The sequence below is a fragment of the Macrobrachium rosenbergii genome, chromosome 24 (assembly GCF_040412425.1).
Source record: "Macrobrachium rosenbergii isolate ZJJX-2024 chromosome 24, ASM4041242v1, whole genome shotgun sequence".
NCBI lineage: Eukaryota > Metazoa > Arthropoda > Malacostraca > Decapoda > Palaemonidae > Macrobrachium > Macrobrachium rosenbergii.
The window spans coordinates 17915121-17935120 of NC_089764.1; the positions used below are offsets into that span (position 1 = coordinate 17915121).

General features: G+C 36.7%; 1 protein-coding gene across 2 annotated transcripts in view; it reads right to left on the reverse strand.

Annotated features, from left to right (window-relative positions):
* ss (spineless) overlaps positions 1-20000 on the reverse strand; it is a 483824-nt gene that overhangs the window by 86453 nt on the left and 377371 nt on the right. For both annotated transcript variants that reach the window (XM_067126243.1, XM_067126244.1), the window contains exon 4: positions 412-501. In XM_067126243.1, the coding sequence (XP_066982344.1) occupies positions 412-501 (90 nt within the window). The remainder of the gene's footprint in view (positions 1-411; positions 502-20000) is intronic.

Sequence of the window (20000 nt, forward strand, 5' to 3'; positions counted from 1 at the left end):
GTTGTATTTTAGTATAGTTAATGAATGAATTTCTATCACACCCTAATATTAAACCTTTCTGGGGCTCTGCTATCTTACAAGGTGTATTTTTTTGTAATAAATTTATGTTCGGTAACTGCACAGTTTTGTTTATCCCTCTTTGAGTGTTCCTTATTTGTCTCCAGGTGTACTGCTTTTGACCCAACTCTTGGGAATATAAAGAATACCATTGTGGCCCACACCAGAACAGTGTGAAAAGAACCTGGTCTAAAATACGATCTATATAATTTTAATTTTAATCTTTGTCGTTTCTGTCTTTCTCAAGGCCCCGTCCAGCCCGCAGCCAGCCCAAAGGGCATTGAGACGACGGAGGAAACCGATAAAAATGAGGATAACGGAACAAAAAGATAGATCCTACTAGATCCTACTCACTTGATGGAATCCCAAGTAGCTCTCGATGTTGTGCGTTGCAAAGAAAACCTCTCCTTCGCAGTCTAGGATGACCAAGAAGCCGTTCAGTGCCTGGAAGAGGAAAAGGGACATTAGAAGTTTAAGAATGCTTAAAAGATACGAATTTAAGATGCGTTTAATCCAGAAGCGAATAAAGAATTATAAACGACATATACGGCAACTCAGACTTCATGAGGCTTACGTTTCATAACTGGCCACTGGGATAAACTAAAGATTATATTTGTGGTATAAGCAACAAGTACAGACAGGATAGTGAGAATACTAGAAAAATATTTCAGAGGAAAAACGAGGTGAATTCTAATCTTATTTATGTGCATTAATATGCAGGACATATGCGCACACTGACACGCAGACACTCTGAAAAGTGATAAATGGGTTGTATATCAGGTATGTTGTAATACATAAAAAATAACAATGGATCAGGTCATTATGGAAAGGGTTAAAATAACAAATAACATACTATATGATACAGACAAACAAATGGCTAAAACACAAGACTTATCCACAGACAAGAGTTATGACACAATTATCTTGTCCCACAACAAATGCGCAACATTCCCTCAACGCGCAGCGAGATTATAATTGAAAAAATTATGATAAAACGAGAAACAAATCAAGGATTCGGGCACTCAGGAAGGGCAGAGGGGTCTCGGAGAAGGGTGACAAAGGTCACGGGGTCAAACGAAGAAGTGGAATGCAGAATATAGAATTCAGGCCAAGTGCTAGGACATATGAGGTCATTCAACACTGAAAGGGAAACTGACAGTAGAAAGGTTTGAAAGGTGTAACAAGAGGAAAACCTCAAAGCAGTTGCACTGTGAAACAGTTGTTAGAGAGGGTGGAAAGTCAGACGGAAGAAAGAGAATATGAACGGAGGTACAGTTAAAGGAATGAAAGAGGTTGCAGCTAGGGGCCGAAGGGACGCTGCAAAGAACCTTAAGTAATGCCTACAGTGCACCGCGTGAGGTGCACTGACGGCACTAACCCATACGGGGAATATTCGGTTCTGCTTTGGGAAAAGGAAAGCACTAACCCCCTGCGGGAATATGGGGACGTGAAAGAAAAACAGAAGCTCTGAAAAACAAATGAAAAATAAGTCAGGTGAGAAATGAAAATATAAAGATGTGCGCTTTGAAAAGAAAGGTAACCGGACAAATCTGACGCATTAAATAAGGGAAAAGGTTTCCCAAAAGCATTTAAATTCAGTAAAGAAATATGGAAGCAATAAATGATGAGGAGTGACTAAAAGTTCTGATTTATTTAGATAATGCTTCGAGAATGAGACTTGTCATAATATAAATTATGTATACATATATATATATATATATATAAATATATATATATATATATATATATATATATATATATATATATATATATATATATATATATATATATATATATATGTATGTGTGTGTGTAAATATATATATTCTATAAGAGAAAGTTTTAGATCAGTGTATTTATTAAGAAATGTCTCAGGTAAAAACGAAGATAATATCTTAAATGCAAAATAAAGCTATTCAGAATTATTATTGTACTTTATATTTCACTATAATTACCTTAATTATTGATAATGCATTATCAATATTATGTTATTATTCCACAGAAAAGAATGATTACGCAATGAATGCATATCATGTACCACAAAAATACGTAAAAAACAAACAAAAAAACAAATAAACAAACATACAAACTACAAACAAACAATTTCCTTTGATCTCGTCGTTCGGACAACACCGCAAAAGCACTAACCCCCCCGGGCCGACCTCCATCCCCCCTCCCCGTAATGAGGCAATTACGGAGAACAACAGTGACCCCACCCCGGGCCATACATCAATACATTTGGCTGTCATTTCCGGCCCGGGCCTCTTTGAAGGCTGTCACCTTATTTAATAACGGTGTAAAATAAGTGGCGACGACGCCGAGGAAGCAAAGCTGGCGCCATAAATAAGGCGACGTGACACCCCGCCGATGCCGTAATTACAGAGTACAGAGCGCGGCCATGATTAAACAGTGGCATCGCGGATTCGCCCGCTTCGCTTCGTCTTTCTAAGGCTGAAGAAGAAGATATTGAAAAAGGCAGAGCGTTGGGGTAGTGGGGGTGGGGGTGGGCGCACGTTGTTGGTAGGGGAAGGAAGGAAGGTGGAAGAACGAGAGATCCTAAAAAGAAGATGTGATAAATAAATCCCTGCTGTTATTCCAGTGTTCGAAGAAGAATTTAAATTTAGACATACAAAGCAGACTGCCGGACAGACAAATAGACACACACACACACACACATATATATATATATATATATATATATATATATATATATATATATATATATATATATATATATATATATATATATACACACTCTGTACATAATAAGTAGTCGTAAATCACTGAAAGGTTGTAAAATAAAAGATCATGTACAGAGGACGTTCATGTGTAAGGGTCCAAAGCACTGGTACTTATTCGTTTACTCAGCGGGTTAGCAGAAGAATACAGCAATGTCTGCTGTCTCGTTATTCTCTGAAGCCTTTCTCTTTTTCGTGGGAAACTTTATGCAGTCAAGCAGATAAATAAGTGAATAAATAAAGCAAAACAATCTCTTGAAAAGCACCGAACTTTCAAGGCATTTTAAAGCGCATTTACCAGGAAACTCGACTTCTCCTCACTATCATATGATAGATGAGGGTGAATTAATAACCATACTGAAAATATTCGATTATGGAGCATAGGATTTAGGTCAAAGTCCAAAAGCTTGGACCTATGAGGTCATACAGCGCTGGAATGGAAAGTGACAGTAAAAATGTTTGAAAGGTGTAACAGGAGGAAAGCCTCAAAGCAGTTGCACTATGAATCAAGTGCTAGGAGAGGGTGGAAAGGAAGGTGGAAGAGAGAGAATATGAACGGAGGTACAGTAAAAAGAATGTAAAGGGGTGCAGCTAGGGGACGAAGGGACGCTGCAAAGAACCCTAAGTAATGCCTACAGTGCACCGCATGAGGTGCACTGACGGCACTGCCCCCCTGCCGGGAATATTCGGTTCAGCTTTGGGAAAAGGAAGGCAGTTAAACGATAGGAGGCGTAATCTGACCCTAATTGAACGGTCCCCGTCAGTTGTACCGTCTGAAATTAGAGCTTTTCTCAGCTCGTTGAGTAGAAATTATTTTCCCCGGGACAAATACTATTACAGTTGCCGTTACTACTGGTACTCCAAATACAATTACTATTATTAATGCATCGGGTGATGTTACTGATACTTTGGATGACAGTAGGATAATAATAGGTGCTGTCATCTTGGAAATCTTTAATGAATCCTCCATTACCCGCTATTTATTGATTATCCTGATCGTTGTCATCAGTAGAATCACAGATTTATCATTATCATCAGTATCTTTACTATCGTCATTATTATCTTCATTATCGTTGACATTAACTTCATCATTATTAACATTATATATATATATATATGTATATATATGTATATATACATATATACATATATGTATATATATGTATATATATATATATATATATATATATATATATATATATATATATATATATATATATATATATATATATGCGTGTGTCTGCTTGTGTGTTATGCGTGTATGCATGTGCAAAATGTGTATTTATGAAGCCGCTACGCCGCTCAAATTGACTTTAAATCATCTGTATCACAATAATCCTCCCAGCAAAGATGTAAGATGTCAGTCAGACATTTCTTGTATCTTCTTATGGTTGAGGAACATTCATTTTGCGTTGGATTTCACATCATTATTCTCCATTGTGGAAATTTCCTCCGGACTGAATGATTTTTTGCGGTTGACCTTTGACCTGGAGTGGGTCCTTGCGTCTGTCGAGAGGGACTGTGGCTCGGGGTCCCAGTCACGCGGAACCTTAGGAGGGGGATAATGATGATGATGATGATAATGATGATTTCGGTGATAATGAGAATAACAGGCTTTGTGATGATGATTATGATGAGGTTGATTATGATGAGGTTAATGTTAATAACGATGAGGATGATGTTAATGATGATGAGGTTAATGTTAATAATGATGAGGATAATGTTAATAATTATGAGGATAATGTTAATAATGATGAGGATACTGTTAATAATGATGAGGTTAATATTAATAATGATGAGGATAATGTTAACAATGATGAGGATAATGTTAATAATGATGAGAATAATGTTGATAATGATGAAGATAATGTTAATAATGATGATGATAATAATAATGATGAGGACAATGTTAATAATGATGAGGATAATGTTAATAATGATGAGGTTAATGTTAATAATGATGAGGATAATGTTAATAATGGTGAGGCTAATGTTAATAATAATGATGATAATGTTAATAACGATAAAGTTAATGTTAATAATGATGAGGCTAAAGTTGATAACGATTAACATAATGTTAATAATGATGAGGCTAATGATAATAACGATGAAGATAATAATGACGATAGCAAAGATACTGATGATAATGATAAATCTGTGATTCTACTGATGACGACGATCATGATAATCAATAAATAGAGAGTAATGGAGGAATCATTAAAGATTTCCAAGATGACAGCACCTACTATCATCATACAGTCATCCGAAGTATCAGTAACAGCAGGCTAGACAATAAAAATAGTAATTGTATGAGGAATACCAGTAGTAACGGTAACTGTAATAGTATTTGTCCCGGGGAAAATAATTTCTACTCAACGAGCTGAGAAAAGCTCTAATTTCAGACGGTACACTGACGGGGACCGTTCAATTAGGGCCAGATTATGCCTCTTATCGTTTAACTGCTTTCCTTTTCCCAAAGCAGAACCAAATATTCCCCGTATGGGGTTAGTGCCGTCAGTGCACCTCATGCGGTGCACTGTAGGCATTACTTAAGAATCTTTGCAGCGTCCCTTCGGCCCCTAGCTGCACACCCTTAACATTCCTTTTACTGTACCTCCGCTCATCTTTCTTCCACCTTCCTTTCCACCCTCTCCTAACACTTGATTCATAGTGCAACTGCGAGGCTTTCCTCCTTTTACACCTTTCAAACCTTTTTACCGTCACTTTCCATTCCAGCGCTGCATGACCTCATAGATCCAAGCTTTTGGCCTTTGGCCTAACTCCTATATTCAGTAACGGAATAATTTCAGTATGTTTATGAATTCAATCTCAGCCATCATAGAGTAGTGAGGAGGAGTCGAGTTTCCTGACAAATATGCTTTCAAATGACGGGAAAGTTCTGTGCTTTTCAAGAGATTATTTCGATTTATTTATTTGCTTATTTATCTGCTTGACCGCTTAACGTTTCCCACTAAAAACAGAGTGGCTTCTGAGAATAAAGAGATAGCAGACACTGCTGTATTCCCCCGCTAACCGCTGAGTAAACGAATAAGTACCAGTGCTTTGGACCCTTACACATGAACGTCCTCTGTACATGATCTTTTATTTTACAACTTTTCAGTGATTTACGACTACTTATTATGTACAGAGTATATATATATATATATATATATATATATATATATATATATATATATATATATATATATATATATATATATATATATATATATATATATGTGTGTGTGTGTGTGTGTATATAAATACATAAATAAATATATATATTATATATACACATGTATGTATGTATGTATGTATGTATATGCGGGTGTGTCTGTGTGTGTGTGAATGAAATCACCTGACTTCCTTTGTCAGAACTATGTGACCACAGGACCCACAATGCCCTCCAAACTTCTTGCTTTCCCTAATTTCTGGATATTTTTTTTCAATTTAAATACCTAGAAATCCAAACTGATTTCAGACAAAGACATCACACTTTTTCAAGACGATCAGTGTACCTAGGTATTTGAGTATCGCCATTTACATCTGTAATAATTTGATCACGCAAAGGCCTTTTGAAACAGCAGATATTTAATGAATTCCTGTGACCGTAAAAAGAAAAAAGGAACAACACTTCGAAATTCGAATTTTGTAAAAGAGCCTTTGAAACTGCTCTTGAACTCGGGAGATGATTTATGGAAATGAGAGTAGGGTTTACCTCAGAGAGAGAGAGAGAGAGAGAGAGAGAGAGAGAGAGAGAGAGAGAGAGAGAGAGAGAGAGAGAGAGCCAGCCAGGCAGGCAGGCAGGCAGGTGCATGTCCAGCGGCCACTACTCAAACGAAAACTGTCACGGATCATTTATGAATCTCTGTTAGTTCTCTCCGATAAATTCAATGAGCGAGGAATGAGAGATTACCTGTACAGACAGGGATGAGAAAATCCTTCCCTACAGGTGTGCAACGGATGGGGGGCGGGGGTAGAGAGGAGAGGTGGGGGTGCAGGGGGAAGGGGAAGGTGGAAGGAAGGATGGAGATTCCTTTGTGTAGGATGTCTTTATGAAAAGTATGGGCGAAGGGAACTGCTCTACGTCTTAGGTCTAAGGAGCTGGGGAACTATTCCCGATAGAGGAGAATTGTAAAGGATAGTTGCATTTTAAGCTACAAAATGACCCAAAGCCGCCCGTTCCTTCGGCCTCCGTATAGTATATAACAAAAAATGATGATAGCAGAGAAAATAATGGGCAATAATGAACTCGACTCCTCATAGCATGAGTCCGAATCCCACTGTGAAAGGGAGATTTATTCGATTCATTTCCAATTCGATTTTACAGGTTTTCGGAATAAATTACGAAAAGGGAGTTCAGCAAATTGGGAAAACGGGGTGTTAGACATCCGAAGCTGTTTTTGTACCTTCCAAAAAAGTTTTGATAAATAATCCCTAACTGGATTTGTACCTTCAAAAAAAAATGTTTTAATAAATGGGAGGGAAAGTAATGTAAATATATGAAGAGAAAAGCAAAAAATAAAATCTATGTATATGTTATTATTATTATTATTATTATTATTATTATTATTATTATTATTAGCAAACAAACAAAAGGCCATTGAATGACTACCTGATTTCAATATGGCAGAATGTCCATAAGTAGGGAAAATAAGCCATGAAGAGCCCATAGTAGCAACCCCAGTGCAAATAAGCTTTTTAACAGCTTTAGAGGTTAAGAAATAAAGAGCAGCTAACATAAGCAACGTCAACAAAATGTCGCACAAATCCAAGGCAGCAAAGCTTTCGAGCATAGACCATTCCAGCAAGCAAGGGATACTGTTTACTGTTTCCGAAACAGAGAGAGAGAGAGAGAGAGAGAGAGAGAGAGAGAGAGAGAGAGAGAGAGAGGAGCGGAAGGGGGCGGGGTGGGAGACCTTAGGTTGTCCGAGAAAGCGATAATCTTTCCTTTAAGCGGGGAACGGCTGTGGTCCAATTTGAATCAATTTAAAACAACCATTTGGGAGCTCCTACTTCTCTTTGGTACAGACCAATAATGTTCAAATTCTATAAAATTACGTAGAGAGAGAGAGAGAGAGAGAGAGAGAGAGAGAGAGAGAGAGAGAGAGAGAGAGAGAGAGAGAGAGAGAGAGAGAGAGATGAATTATTCTGACGAACTACAAGTCATAATGGCAACTCGTGCACACGTGGTTGTCGGTTGGAAGCAAAGAAATAACAGGAATTACACAACAGGGAAATTGCATATCGCGTTATTTCTCTCTCTCTCTCTCTTAGCCGGAATTCACCAGTTTCTTCCATGTGGGAAATACACACACGCATACACACACACATATATAAATATATATATACATACACACATACATATATATACATATATGTAAATATATGTATGTATATATATATGTATGTGTACACACACACACATATATATAGATAGATAGATAGACAGACAGCTATATAGATAGACAGGTTTTTAAAATGTAACCTGTTACTCGAGAAAAATCTGACTCTCCTGAAATTACAAGAACTGGTCTGACAGAGTTATCGTTCTGTCACCTTTCCTTATGCAAGGTCCAACGGTAAGGAACGCCAAATATTCTTCCCTAACCTAAGCCTGTAGGACCAAGCAAGAATAGTACTGGACAATGGAGAGAGCAGAGACTGTAGGACCAGGCAAGAACAGTACTAGGCAATGGAGAGAGCAGAGACTGAAGGACCAGGCCAGAATATTACTGGGCAATGGAAAGAGCAGACTGTAGGACAAAGCAAGAATAGTACTGGGCAATGGAAAGAGCAGAGACTGTAGGACCAGGCAAGATAGTACTGGGCAATGGAGAGAGCAGAGGCTGAAGGACCAGGCAAAAACAGTACTGGGGAATGGAGAGAGCAGAGATTGTAGGACCAGGAAAGATAGTACTGGGCAATGGAGAGAGCAGAGACTGAAGGACCAGGCAATAGTACTGGGCAATGGAAAGAGCAGAGACTGTAGGACCAGGAAAGATAGTACTGGGCAATGGAGAGAGCAGAGACTGAAGGACCAGGCAAGAATAGTACTGGGCAATAGAAAGAGCAGAGACTGTAGGACGGGGCAAGATAGTACTGGGCAATGGAGAGAGCAGAGACTGAAGGACCAGGCAAGAACAGTACTGGGCAATGGAAAGAGTACAGACTGAAGGACCAGGCAAGAATAGTATTGGACAATGGAAAGAGCAGAGACTATCTCCGTGGCAGGTGCAGAGCCTCTTTTCAGATGTAGAGGCAAAATAAATCATCTCATCAAGGAGTTGATTAGATTTCTTTTTAGTTCATTCTTCTACAGTACCTTTCCCGTTCTTTTTTAATTTCTTTGCCTGGAGCTAGATCAGAGCATAAGGAAAAGAAATTTAATGTTAGTATCCAAGTGAATTACCATTTTTTGCATCTATTTTTTCTCGCATAATTCATATCTAAGTCCCTCAAAGGTGATAAAAAAACTTCAATCGTTAATAAATGAGAATTATTCCCACTGAGTTGGTCCCAGGCAACTTTTTTTTTCCCTTTCCTATTTTTTTTTATCATTTTGCAGAGCACACCTGCCCCGACTGTACGTCATACTCCTCAGAATGTTGTGACGCAGAAAGGAATGTTTTCATGATGATAAATCAATATTTTTCCTATTCTCCCCTCCCCTTAGACTAATTAAGGCATAGGCTAAGGAGCGGTCCATGACCACGTACCTAATTGCTTAACTAATCAAAATTTCAGACACTGATAACCTCGCAGGGTATTGAGAGACGTAAAGTTTTCGGATATACACACGGTCTTCCATTCCCGGTTACCTGAGAGAGAGAGAGAGAGAGAGAGAGAGAGAGAGAGAGAGAGAGAGAGAGAGAGAGAGAGAGAGAGAGAGATTTGTTTTAATTTCTTTCTTTCAATTCTTTTAATCTTTCTTTTTTCTTTCTGTCTAGGGAACGCTGCATCGAGGTGAATATTTAATGACTGTCAGATAAATGGGCACTGCCTAATATTTCCCTCTGAAAAACTCTTGGAAGCTAAGTTTTTTTTTTTTTTAGAAGGCATTGCGTTTACATTATCTTAAATCTTCTTTTACCAGACTGGAAGGATTTATTTTGAGAACAAAATGTGCATTTTCTACTTCCTTTAAGTTTTGAATACCCATCTTTCGAATTTTGTCTGCTTGTTCTTATATGAAGAACATTCAGATATTCGCCACAGTCTAAATTACACTTTTTCTTCGTTATTTTCCAAGCTGGATACATGACTGAGAAAGAGAGCTTTACGTCCATCACTCCCATCTACCTAAAATAAATCACAATCGAATCCATATTATGTCTTCATGTCTTTTAGTATCACTGATGGCAACGCATAATAAGTAAAAGGCTGGCATCTTCCACAATATTCATTTGGCAAGAGAGTTTTTAATCATTCATGAACACGCAAAGGCGAATGGCAGGTTGTCTATTTGGGCGGCTCGTGAATTATTTTGCCATACGAAATATTTAATTGCATTCCATCATTATTCCATGAATGATGGAAATATCTGCTGATGGAATCGATGCTTCGCTCACGTCATTTTGGTGTCCTTATGTACTCGTACGTCGTCGCACGTGAAGACAGCACTGTTGGTAATTGTCGAACTCGTTTGAGAAGAGACGTCGTACATAGTTAGTGATGGTTGTTGTTTATAAATTAGTGTGACAAAATTGTTCAGCGAAGAAATGAGGTTAACTGAAATAGCAAATTTTAAAAGTATTTTGTACTTTTCCTAACATACAAACCTAAAGTTCTTTACATAGGATTCAGCTGCTCGCGTCGCAAGCTAAATCCTATGTAAAGAACGAAGGTTTGTATGTGTGTAGGAACAAATAAAATTAAATCTTGAAATGATCTCCAAAATGCATACAATCTGGTCTTTGGCTTCTAATATCCTAGACAATTTTGAAGATAGATCTTTCAAAATAACAGTGTGGCTAACTAGAATTCTAAAGCACCATTGAAGTCACTGCAACGAACATTCCTACACAAGTTGACAAACTAAACTCCCAGTTTTAATCAGTTTTGTCTAGGAATTTCAACTTGCTCCACATATTCTTCACAATTTTGGGACGGATTCTTGCATTTTTACCATTATAAATTTTTTTTCAAAATAATAATAATAATAATAATAATAATAATAATAATAATAATAATAATAATAATAATATTATTATTACTATTATTAGTATTATTATTATTATTATTGTTTGGAAAAATTCCTTGATCTTTAAACACATTTTTATTATCATAAATTTTTTTCACAATAATAATAATAATAATAATAATAATAATAATAATAATAATAATAATAATAATAATAATAATAATAATAATAATTATTATTATTATTATTATTATTATTATTATTATTATTATTATTATTATTATTATTATTATTATGTTTGGAAAAATTTCTTGATCTGTAAACGCACTGTTAATCGTGTGTTCGGCTCTTATCAGCAACCGAAGAGGAACCGGGTAATGCCACAGGACAGACTATTAATTTCACCCCTTAGAAATACACCATTACAGGATTAGTCACTCAACTTAACAAGAAAATTGCGAAAACAATTAAGCAGTTCAGACTTCTTTGCCATAAGGAATCAGAGGAGCCTACTATGTTTAATCTTAGTGGAGTTTATTAAACTTTATCCGTTTTTATCTGTATTTTTGTCACGTATCGAAGCAGCTGCGTTTACAAATGAAAATTATTCTGAAATTACTGTTGAATTTGCATTCTTAAGGGCGTGATGTCTCTTTCCTCTTCTGGAAATTAAAATCAAGAAACATTCGTAATGTTTCTGCTGTTCCAAAATTCTTATGTTTATCCACAATTCATCCACCTTTTCTCTCTCTCTCTCTCTCTCTCTCTCTCTCTCTCTCTCTCTCTCTCTCTCTCTTTCTGACTGTCTATATCTATCTCTCATCCCGTCCTTTACCATTCTCTGTCTGTCTGTCTCTCATCCTGTCCTTTACCATTCTCTCTCTCCCTCTCTCTGTCTCCCTCTGTCTGTCTGTCTCTATCTCTCATCCTGTCCTTTACCATTCACTCTCTCTCTCTCTCTCTGTCTGTCTGTCTCTATCTATTTCTCATCCTATCCTTTACCATTCTCTCTCTCTCTCTCTCTCTCTCTCTCTCTCTCTCTCTCATCCTGTCCTCTGCCATTCTCTCTCTCTCTCTCTCTCTCTCTCTCTTTGTCCTGTCCTTTACCATTCTCTCTCTCTCTCTCTCTCTCTCTCTCATCTGATCCTTCTCTCTCTAAATCCAAAATAAAACAAGCAAAAAGGGAAAAGTGAAAGAGTAGCAAGGTCAAAGAGTATCCGTCACCTCCCCTTCACAGGAGACTAACGAGGTCCATTTATATCTATCCTCTCCGTCTATTCAGCCGCTTCCACCCGCTACTCCCGATCTCAGATTAAACATATGCTTAGCGTAACGTCGGTCACAAAACTGAAAAATCGAGCTCCCACAATGGCCCTCTCTTCTTGTGTCGTGGGGGAGGTGGGGAAGGGTGGGGGGAGAGGGGAGGGAGGGTGTGGTTAATGGGTACGGGGAGGGGGAGGAGATTCTGCCCTGGTGGCTGATAGCTTTGTATTGTAATGTAAACTTTAATTGAATTTAGTTAGTAGACTGACTGAAAACACATACACACAGATATATATATATATATATATATATATATATATATATATATATATATATATATATATAAATGTATTCAATATACAAATCGGAAGAAATTATAAGTTTGACTGAAAAGAGTAGGGTGACAACAAAACAAAAAAACTAAGTTATATCCATATTCATATATATATATATATATATATATATATATATATATATATATATATATATATATACATAAATGTATGTATATATATATATATATATTTTTTCTCTCCCACGCCTTCTGGTTAGTCATCAAACCTTAAGTGATGAGGTTGGTTGACCAACACCTTTTTAACCTCATAGATAGATAGATAAATAGATAGATAGATAGATAGATAGATAGATAGATAGATGGACAAATTAGCAAATAGGCATAAATCTGCATCATTTCTATTTTTCAGTTTTCTGTAAAATAAAACTACCGCGCTGCTTTGTCTGTCCGTCCGCACTTTTTTTCTGTCGGCACTTTTTCTGTCAGCCCTCAGATCTTAAAAAAATACAGAGGTTAGAGGGCTGCAAATTGCTATGTTGATCATCCACCCTCCAATCATCAAACAAACCAAATCGCAGCCCTCTAGCCTCAGCAGTTTTTTAAAAATTTTATTTAAGGTTAAAATTAGCCATAATCGTGCTTCTGGCAACGATGTAGGATAGGCCACCACGTGATTAAAGTTTCATGGACCGCGGCTCATACACCATTATACCGAGATCTATTTTCGGTGGCCTTGATTATACGCTGTAGCGGCTGTACAGAAAACTCGAATGCATCGAAGAAACTTCAGCGCATTTTTTACTTGTTTTACATAAAGAACAACCTGGTTCAGCAATGATAAGATTAATCCGATACTATATTCACTGAAAGTCTTTTGTTACTGAACGCGTATAATGCTGTATGAAATTCTCGATGTGCTGCAGTATGGAACTCTCAGCTACGACCAGGCAACGCTCAGTTGCTCCCCAGATGCGGTTTAGGGAAGGTATGTCGGGGACGCCTCCGGAATTGGACTCGGTGGTGCCTGACGTACGATCATGGCTTACTTTAACCTTAGATAAAAACTAACTGAGGCTAGAGGGCTGCAATTTGGTATGATTGATAATTAGAGGGTGGCTGATCAACATACCAATTTGCAGCCCTCTAGCCTCAGTAGTTTTTAAGATCTGAGGGCGGACAGGAAAAGTGCGGACGGACAGACAAAGCCATCTCAGTAGTTTTCTTTTACAGAAAACTAAAAGAGTATATATATATACTGTATATATATATATATATATATATATATATATATATATATATATATATATATATATATATATATATATATATATATATATATATATATATATATATATATATATATATATATATATATATATATATATATATATATATATATATATATATATATATATATATATAATGTTGTTGTAAATGTTGTTGTAAGAATAAAGATGGTCTCCACAGACTGAAACTGGTCTCTAAAGACCAAAAATAGTCTAAAGACTGAAACTGGATTTTAAAGTCCAAAACTGGTCTCTAAAAACCGAAAATAGTCTAAAGACTGAAACTGGTTTCTAAAGACCAAAACTGGTCTCTAAAGACCGAGACTGGCCTCTAAAGACCAAAACTGGTTTCTAAAGACCGAAAATAGTCTCATCACTAATACAAACGCAGACTTGATCCACCCAGCGGAAGTGTGGCAGTGATACTGCCGTATGTAGAACAAAGTACAAAGTATAATTACACATGATCGATGGGTCACATTGGGCAAAAAGAACAGGCGTTAAGGGAGTCGCTACTGGCGGCTGGTCCTGAATATGATTAGCACTTTTTCGTGGACTTTGACGTAAAATAAGAGAAAGAAAGGGAAAATTATTAGTCTCCAAAATTACTATGTCAAAAATTCTCTCCCTGCATGGAAATTATGCAGATGAAGGCATGGCATACAATTTAAAAAAGAAATTACATCCGTATCTAGATAAAGGTAAACGTTGAAAGCTACCAAAGTAAGGCATTCAGAATACATCTGGTCTTCCGGTCAGCTGTTGAGAAGTTGAGTCTGATCACTATGTGGATGGATGACCAGTATTGGAGACCGTCCTAGAGGTCGAACTGGTAGCGTCATGGGCCTATTGCTATAGTTTACCAAGAGTTTGGTGGGACGTTTACTTGTATGCGGTCAGGTCATCAGATGAACAATCTCATTTAATCTTTAGAGAATATCGGTAATATTTTCACGAGACATTCCCTTTAAAAAAAATTACTTTAAAATGATCAAATATTCCATGTAATGTAGAGGTTACGTTAAAATTTAAGAAGCAATTTTCAAAAATATTAGTTATTTTTCATTGTAAATCTGACGGATCTTGGTACCAAACAAAACAAACAATTTCTAATATATATATATATATATATATATATATATATATATATATATATATATATATATATATATATATATATATATATATATATATATACATACATACATAAAGACAAAATCCACAATGGAGTGCTGCATGGCTTTTTCGACTTATCGTCCTTACTTTGCTAAGTAAAGGACGATAAATCGAAAGGCCTTGCAGCACTCCAATGTTCTCTTTCCTTCGTGGATTTTGTCTTTATTTATATATTCATCACGTTCCATATTTTCGTTGATTCAGTTATGTATACATACATCATGCATATATATATATATACTGTATATATATATATATATATTATATATATATATATATATATATATATATATATATATATATATATATATATATATATATATATATATATATATATATATATATATATATATATATATATATATATATATATATATATATATATATATATATATATATATATGACTTTCAGAACACCGGCCATTGGCAGAGTATACAGCAATGGGCATCAGAAGGAGACGTCTCACAGCATTTCATCTATTTATTTCGGCAACGTTTCGAGGCCTAGCCTCATAATCAAGCGGAAACATACAAACATCAAATTATATAAGATCGACTCGACTAAGTAACATTAGAAAAGGCAATTTATTTGAAAAGAAACTAAGAAGCTAAAAGGGAAATGCTAAGTACCTTTCATGGAACAGGAGGGAAGACGAAAGCTCATGCCAAAAAGGCGAAGAGAGGGGTGGCGGTTGTAAAACTGTTTAACTCTGGAACTACTTGTTCAACATAAGGTGATTCATAGATCGCAAGGTGTTGTTGGGAAGAGGCCCTAGTAAGAATTCTGAATTATTAATATTTGATGTTAAATTCACATCTATTGGCATGGTTCCGAATATCAGAGTATTCGGGACACGCCAATCAAACTCCAGTGCGGTAACTGACACCCTTATGGCAATCAATGCGAACTTTGAGTCTTCGAGAGGATCAAAATATTTACCCCGACGTGTCTGCGGGAAGCCTAAAACCGACCTCCGATTTTTTAATTCTTGCAACAATACACATATATATGTACATTTGTACATGTATACATACATACATACATACATACATACATATATATATGTATTATATACATAAGTAACAATAATTACGAAAGTCTATGAAAGGAAATTCCACTTAGAAAAAATTTTATAGTAATTACCTGTATATATAGGAAAGAATATAAGAATATAACCCAAAGAGAGAAGTAGGGTTTAAGATAGTTATTGTTCCAGTGAGAGAAGTAGATTTGTGGACTGTGGTCCCCTTGACCACTTCCCCTACCTCCAAATGGTGGAGGTAGGGGAAAAGAAAAACGAAGCGATGAACAAATAATGAAGAAAAATGAACTGAAAATTCACGTTTCACTCAATGTGAATCAATCTTTATAAAGTTAGCAATTTCAACTAAAAAGGTCTGATTAGTTGTCTTTGTCTGTCTGTCTGTCTATGTGTCCTCCTCTTGCATGTTTTGTTTCTAAGATGCATAATAATAATAATAATAATAATAATAATAATAATAATAATAATAATAATAATAATAATAATAATAATATTTATAGCGGAGACTAAAACATTTCTCACCGTCTCGAGATCATTAACGAAAGTCAGACGCACAACCCTTCGTTTTATTATCTAGATTCCGCGACTAATAGCGCTCAAATTGACCCCATCAACAACCGGAAATGATTGGCTAATATCGTTCTGTCGACAGTCAGTGCGATAGACCCTTATCGCTAACGATGGGAAGTTACTGCCCAACCAAAACAAATAATAACAAAGGGAAGAGGGGGACTGGCGATATTTCTCTGCAATATCTTTCAGACTTAAACAGTGAGGTGCGTTTGTAGAGGGTATGCCGCTACTGCTAATACTACTACTAATGCTGCTGCTGCTTCTACAAGTACTGTTCTCCCTGTTACTACCCTTCTGCTACCGTTATTGCGTCTAAGAGTAATGAAAACAGAGACGTGGTCATGTGCAGAGCGTAATTTTGCCTATTGCATAAGCACAGTAACCTCTTAACTTCAGTATTTCTTAATATATTGCTTTCACTTTCCACTGAATGCCTTGATATCCGAAAGGAAATGAATGAAGAAGTTCTCCTTCCTATGTATACCTTAGTTTAACCAGACCACTGAGCTGATTCACAGCTCTCATAGGGCTGGCCCGTAGGATTAGATTTATTTTACGTGGCTAAGAACCAATTGGTTACCTAGCAACGGGATGTACAGCTTATTGTGGAATCCGAACCACATTGTAATGAGAAATGAATTTCTATCACCAGAAATAAATTTCTCTAATTCTTCATTGGCCGGCCAGAGAATCGAACCCTGGCCCAGCAGAGTGCTATCCGAGAACGATACCAACCCGTCCCGTCTAATGAGGAACTAGTTCTCCTTCCTAAGAAGGATTCGAACTACTTAGATGAGCTTAGTGTTAAGCCAACTGCAGGAGGACAACATGATCAGCGTTGATGAAAATAGGGAACAGAACGCTCTGAAGAGATCTGGTCATGTAAAGAGAATGGAAAAAGTGTTAAGTAGTGAGGCGGGTTAGGAATCGGGAGACTTGGAAAGTGGGGAGGATACTTATAAAGTGCTGGGTAAACAGTGTGGCAGAAGTGTTAGTGTAAGATCTGTAATATTCAGGAAGGAGAGGGCATGAATAATAATTAGCAGTTTCTATCACAGTATATTCTGCACTGTTGATGAGGCTTCTGTGTTGGTAAATGTCACGCTGTGATGCTGTGAAAGTTTTCCATAAAAAGGGATTATCCTTGATTCAGTATTTAGGTTACTGGATAAGTTGAAAAAAAAGTTAAAGTCCTCCTGGGCTTCTGTAGGCTCATAGGGCAGGCGCTGATCTCCTGTTAAGCCGACAGCCAGTGGGGGACAGGTCCCAATTACTATGACATGTGGCCAGTGTGTTGCTAGGCCCACTGTTACTGGATAATAATAATAATAATAATAATAATAATAATAATAATAATAATAATAATAATAATAATAATAATCATAATAATAATAATAACTTTCAAATCGGTATCTATTTAAGGTTACACAACGAAATGCAATATATTTTTTATTTCCAAAACTATAGAAATACTACAATACATAAAAAACAGCAGATATTTGAACTCGAGAATACATCAAAGTCACCTTTTGCGTAAATTACGAAATACAGGTAAGTGGAGCCCATTACTAATAACAGCCGTGCGTAGCCACTTGTATAGACCCAGAATGAGAGAATACCTCGCATGGAAATAAATAGCTCAACTTGTGGAAAGATGAACAGTGAAAATAGATAACGCTGCTGCTAATTGGGGGTATGTAACACCTGCGTTACCATACCATTAAAAGTATAATTTTTCTTTTTCAGTCTACTGTTTCCAACAGGTAGAATCAGTTCCCACTCTTATTCTAAATGTAAATAGGTTCACGCATAAGTCTGTGTACTTTTCAGGGTAACTTTTTTTTTTTTTTTTTCTTTACAGAGGTGTCACTCTGAAGGTATCTACCCGTATAGGTCGAGCTGTATATAACAGGAATGAAAATAACTGTGGTAATTTCTCGATGTAAACTGAGAAAGAAATTAGTAAAGGGAACAAAGTTACTCGTTGGACGAGTCGGTAGAGTTCTCGGCTAGTACTGTGCTAGGCCCGAATTCGAGTCTCCGGCCGGCCAATGAAGAATTAGAGGAATTTATTTCTGGTGATAGAAATTCATTTCTCGGTATAATGTGGTTCGGATTCCATAATAAACTGTAGGTCCCGTTGCTAGGTAACCATTAGGTAACCAATTGGTTCTTAGCCACGTAAAATAAGTCTGATCCTTCGGGCCAGCCCTAGGAGAGCTATTAATCAGCTCAGTGGTCTGTTTAAGCTCAGGTATACTTAACTTGAGTAAAGGGAACAAAATATAAACGGCGATTCTTTCAGTTTCTCAGTTAAAGACGAGTCAGGAATTTTATAAAAAGGAATGTACGGTACTTTGTTGGTGCAATGAAAGGGCCATATCTATGTATTCTACACAAGAAGAATAAGCAAACTGCATAAAACTTACTGCGTAAACTTTTTGAATACAATTCGAATGTTCATACTCTTGAAATATAAAACTGATGATCCTAATTTTTCATTTCATGACGCTTCAGTATCCTCTATTTAATTTATAAGAACATTTTCTGAACATTTATTGCGTAATACGCACGCGTATGAAAGCTGCCTGAAGGCAAACTCTTAAACATAGCAACAAACATCACAGTTTGCGCGTACATTCGTTAAAGGCAAGCTCACGCATGAGCAGGTGTTTGGAAACGGAAAAATGAAAACGCTACCTTTTGCATTTGTACACCTACTCTACGCGCACACAAATGCAATAAGGAAATGCATGCAGGTGCACTGCAATACTGATTCTTAATATCTTAAAGCAATTTGATATAAAATCAGTACTGCTTATTCAAGTTAATGTGTGGGAACGTATTAAATCTGCATAATTCTGGCGGATATGATCGTCAAGGACATGAATATAATCAAACTACTTATGCAAAATCATACCGAACACGTTGCTTCAATCAAACAAAAAGGATAAAAAAAAATCCAGCTGAATGCGTAATCATCTTTCCATCCTTCGTAAGTGCACATAATTACAACACATCGCAACGAAAATGTGCGCATTAGACAAATGATTTCTATTTGCCGTGAGTATGTGCCTGGAATGACAAGAACGCCCGTGTATGTGTAAACATGAGCGTATCTTTATGCACACACGGGCCAAAATGAAAATTACCTGGGGTCATATTCCGCAGAGACGCTTACCTGGGCTCTTCCAGGGGAAGGGTTATGGTGCTAGAGGGGTCCTATTTAAGGGTCCATAGCCGAGGGTCAGAGGGGCCCTATTAATATTGACTATCTCCCCTCGTGCGGGGGGAAAAAGGGAGGGGTTACGACCGAGGGGGTTAGAGAGGGGAAGTTTTGGTAAAAACAGGGTTGGGGAAGAGGGTAGATGGAATGATTACATCATGATGCTGTCTCTGATTAGCCAAACGTTATTTCAGAAGTCTG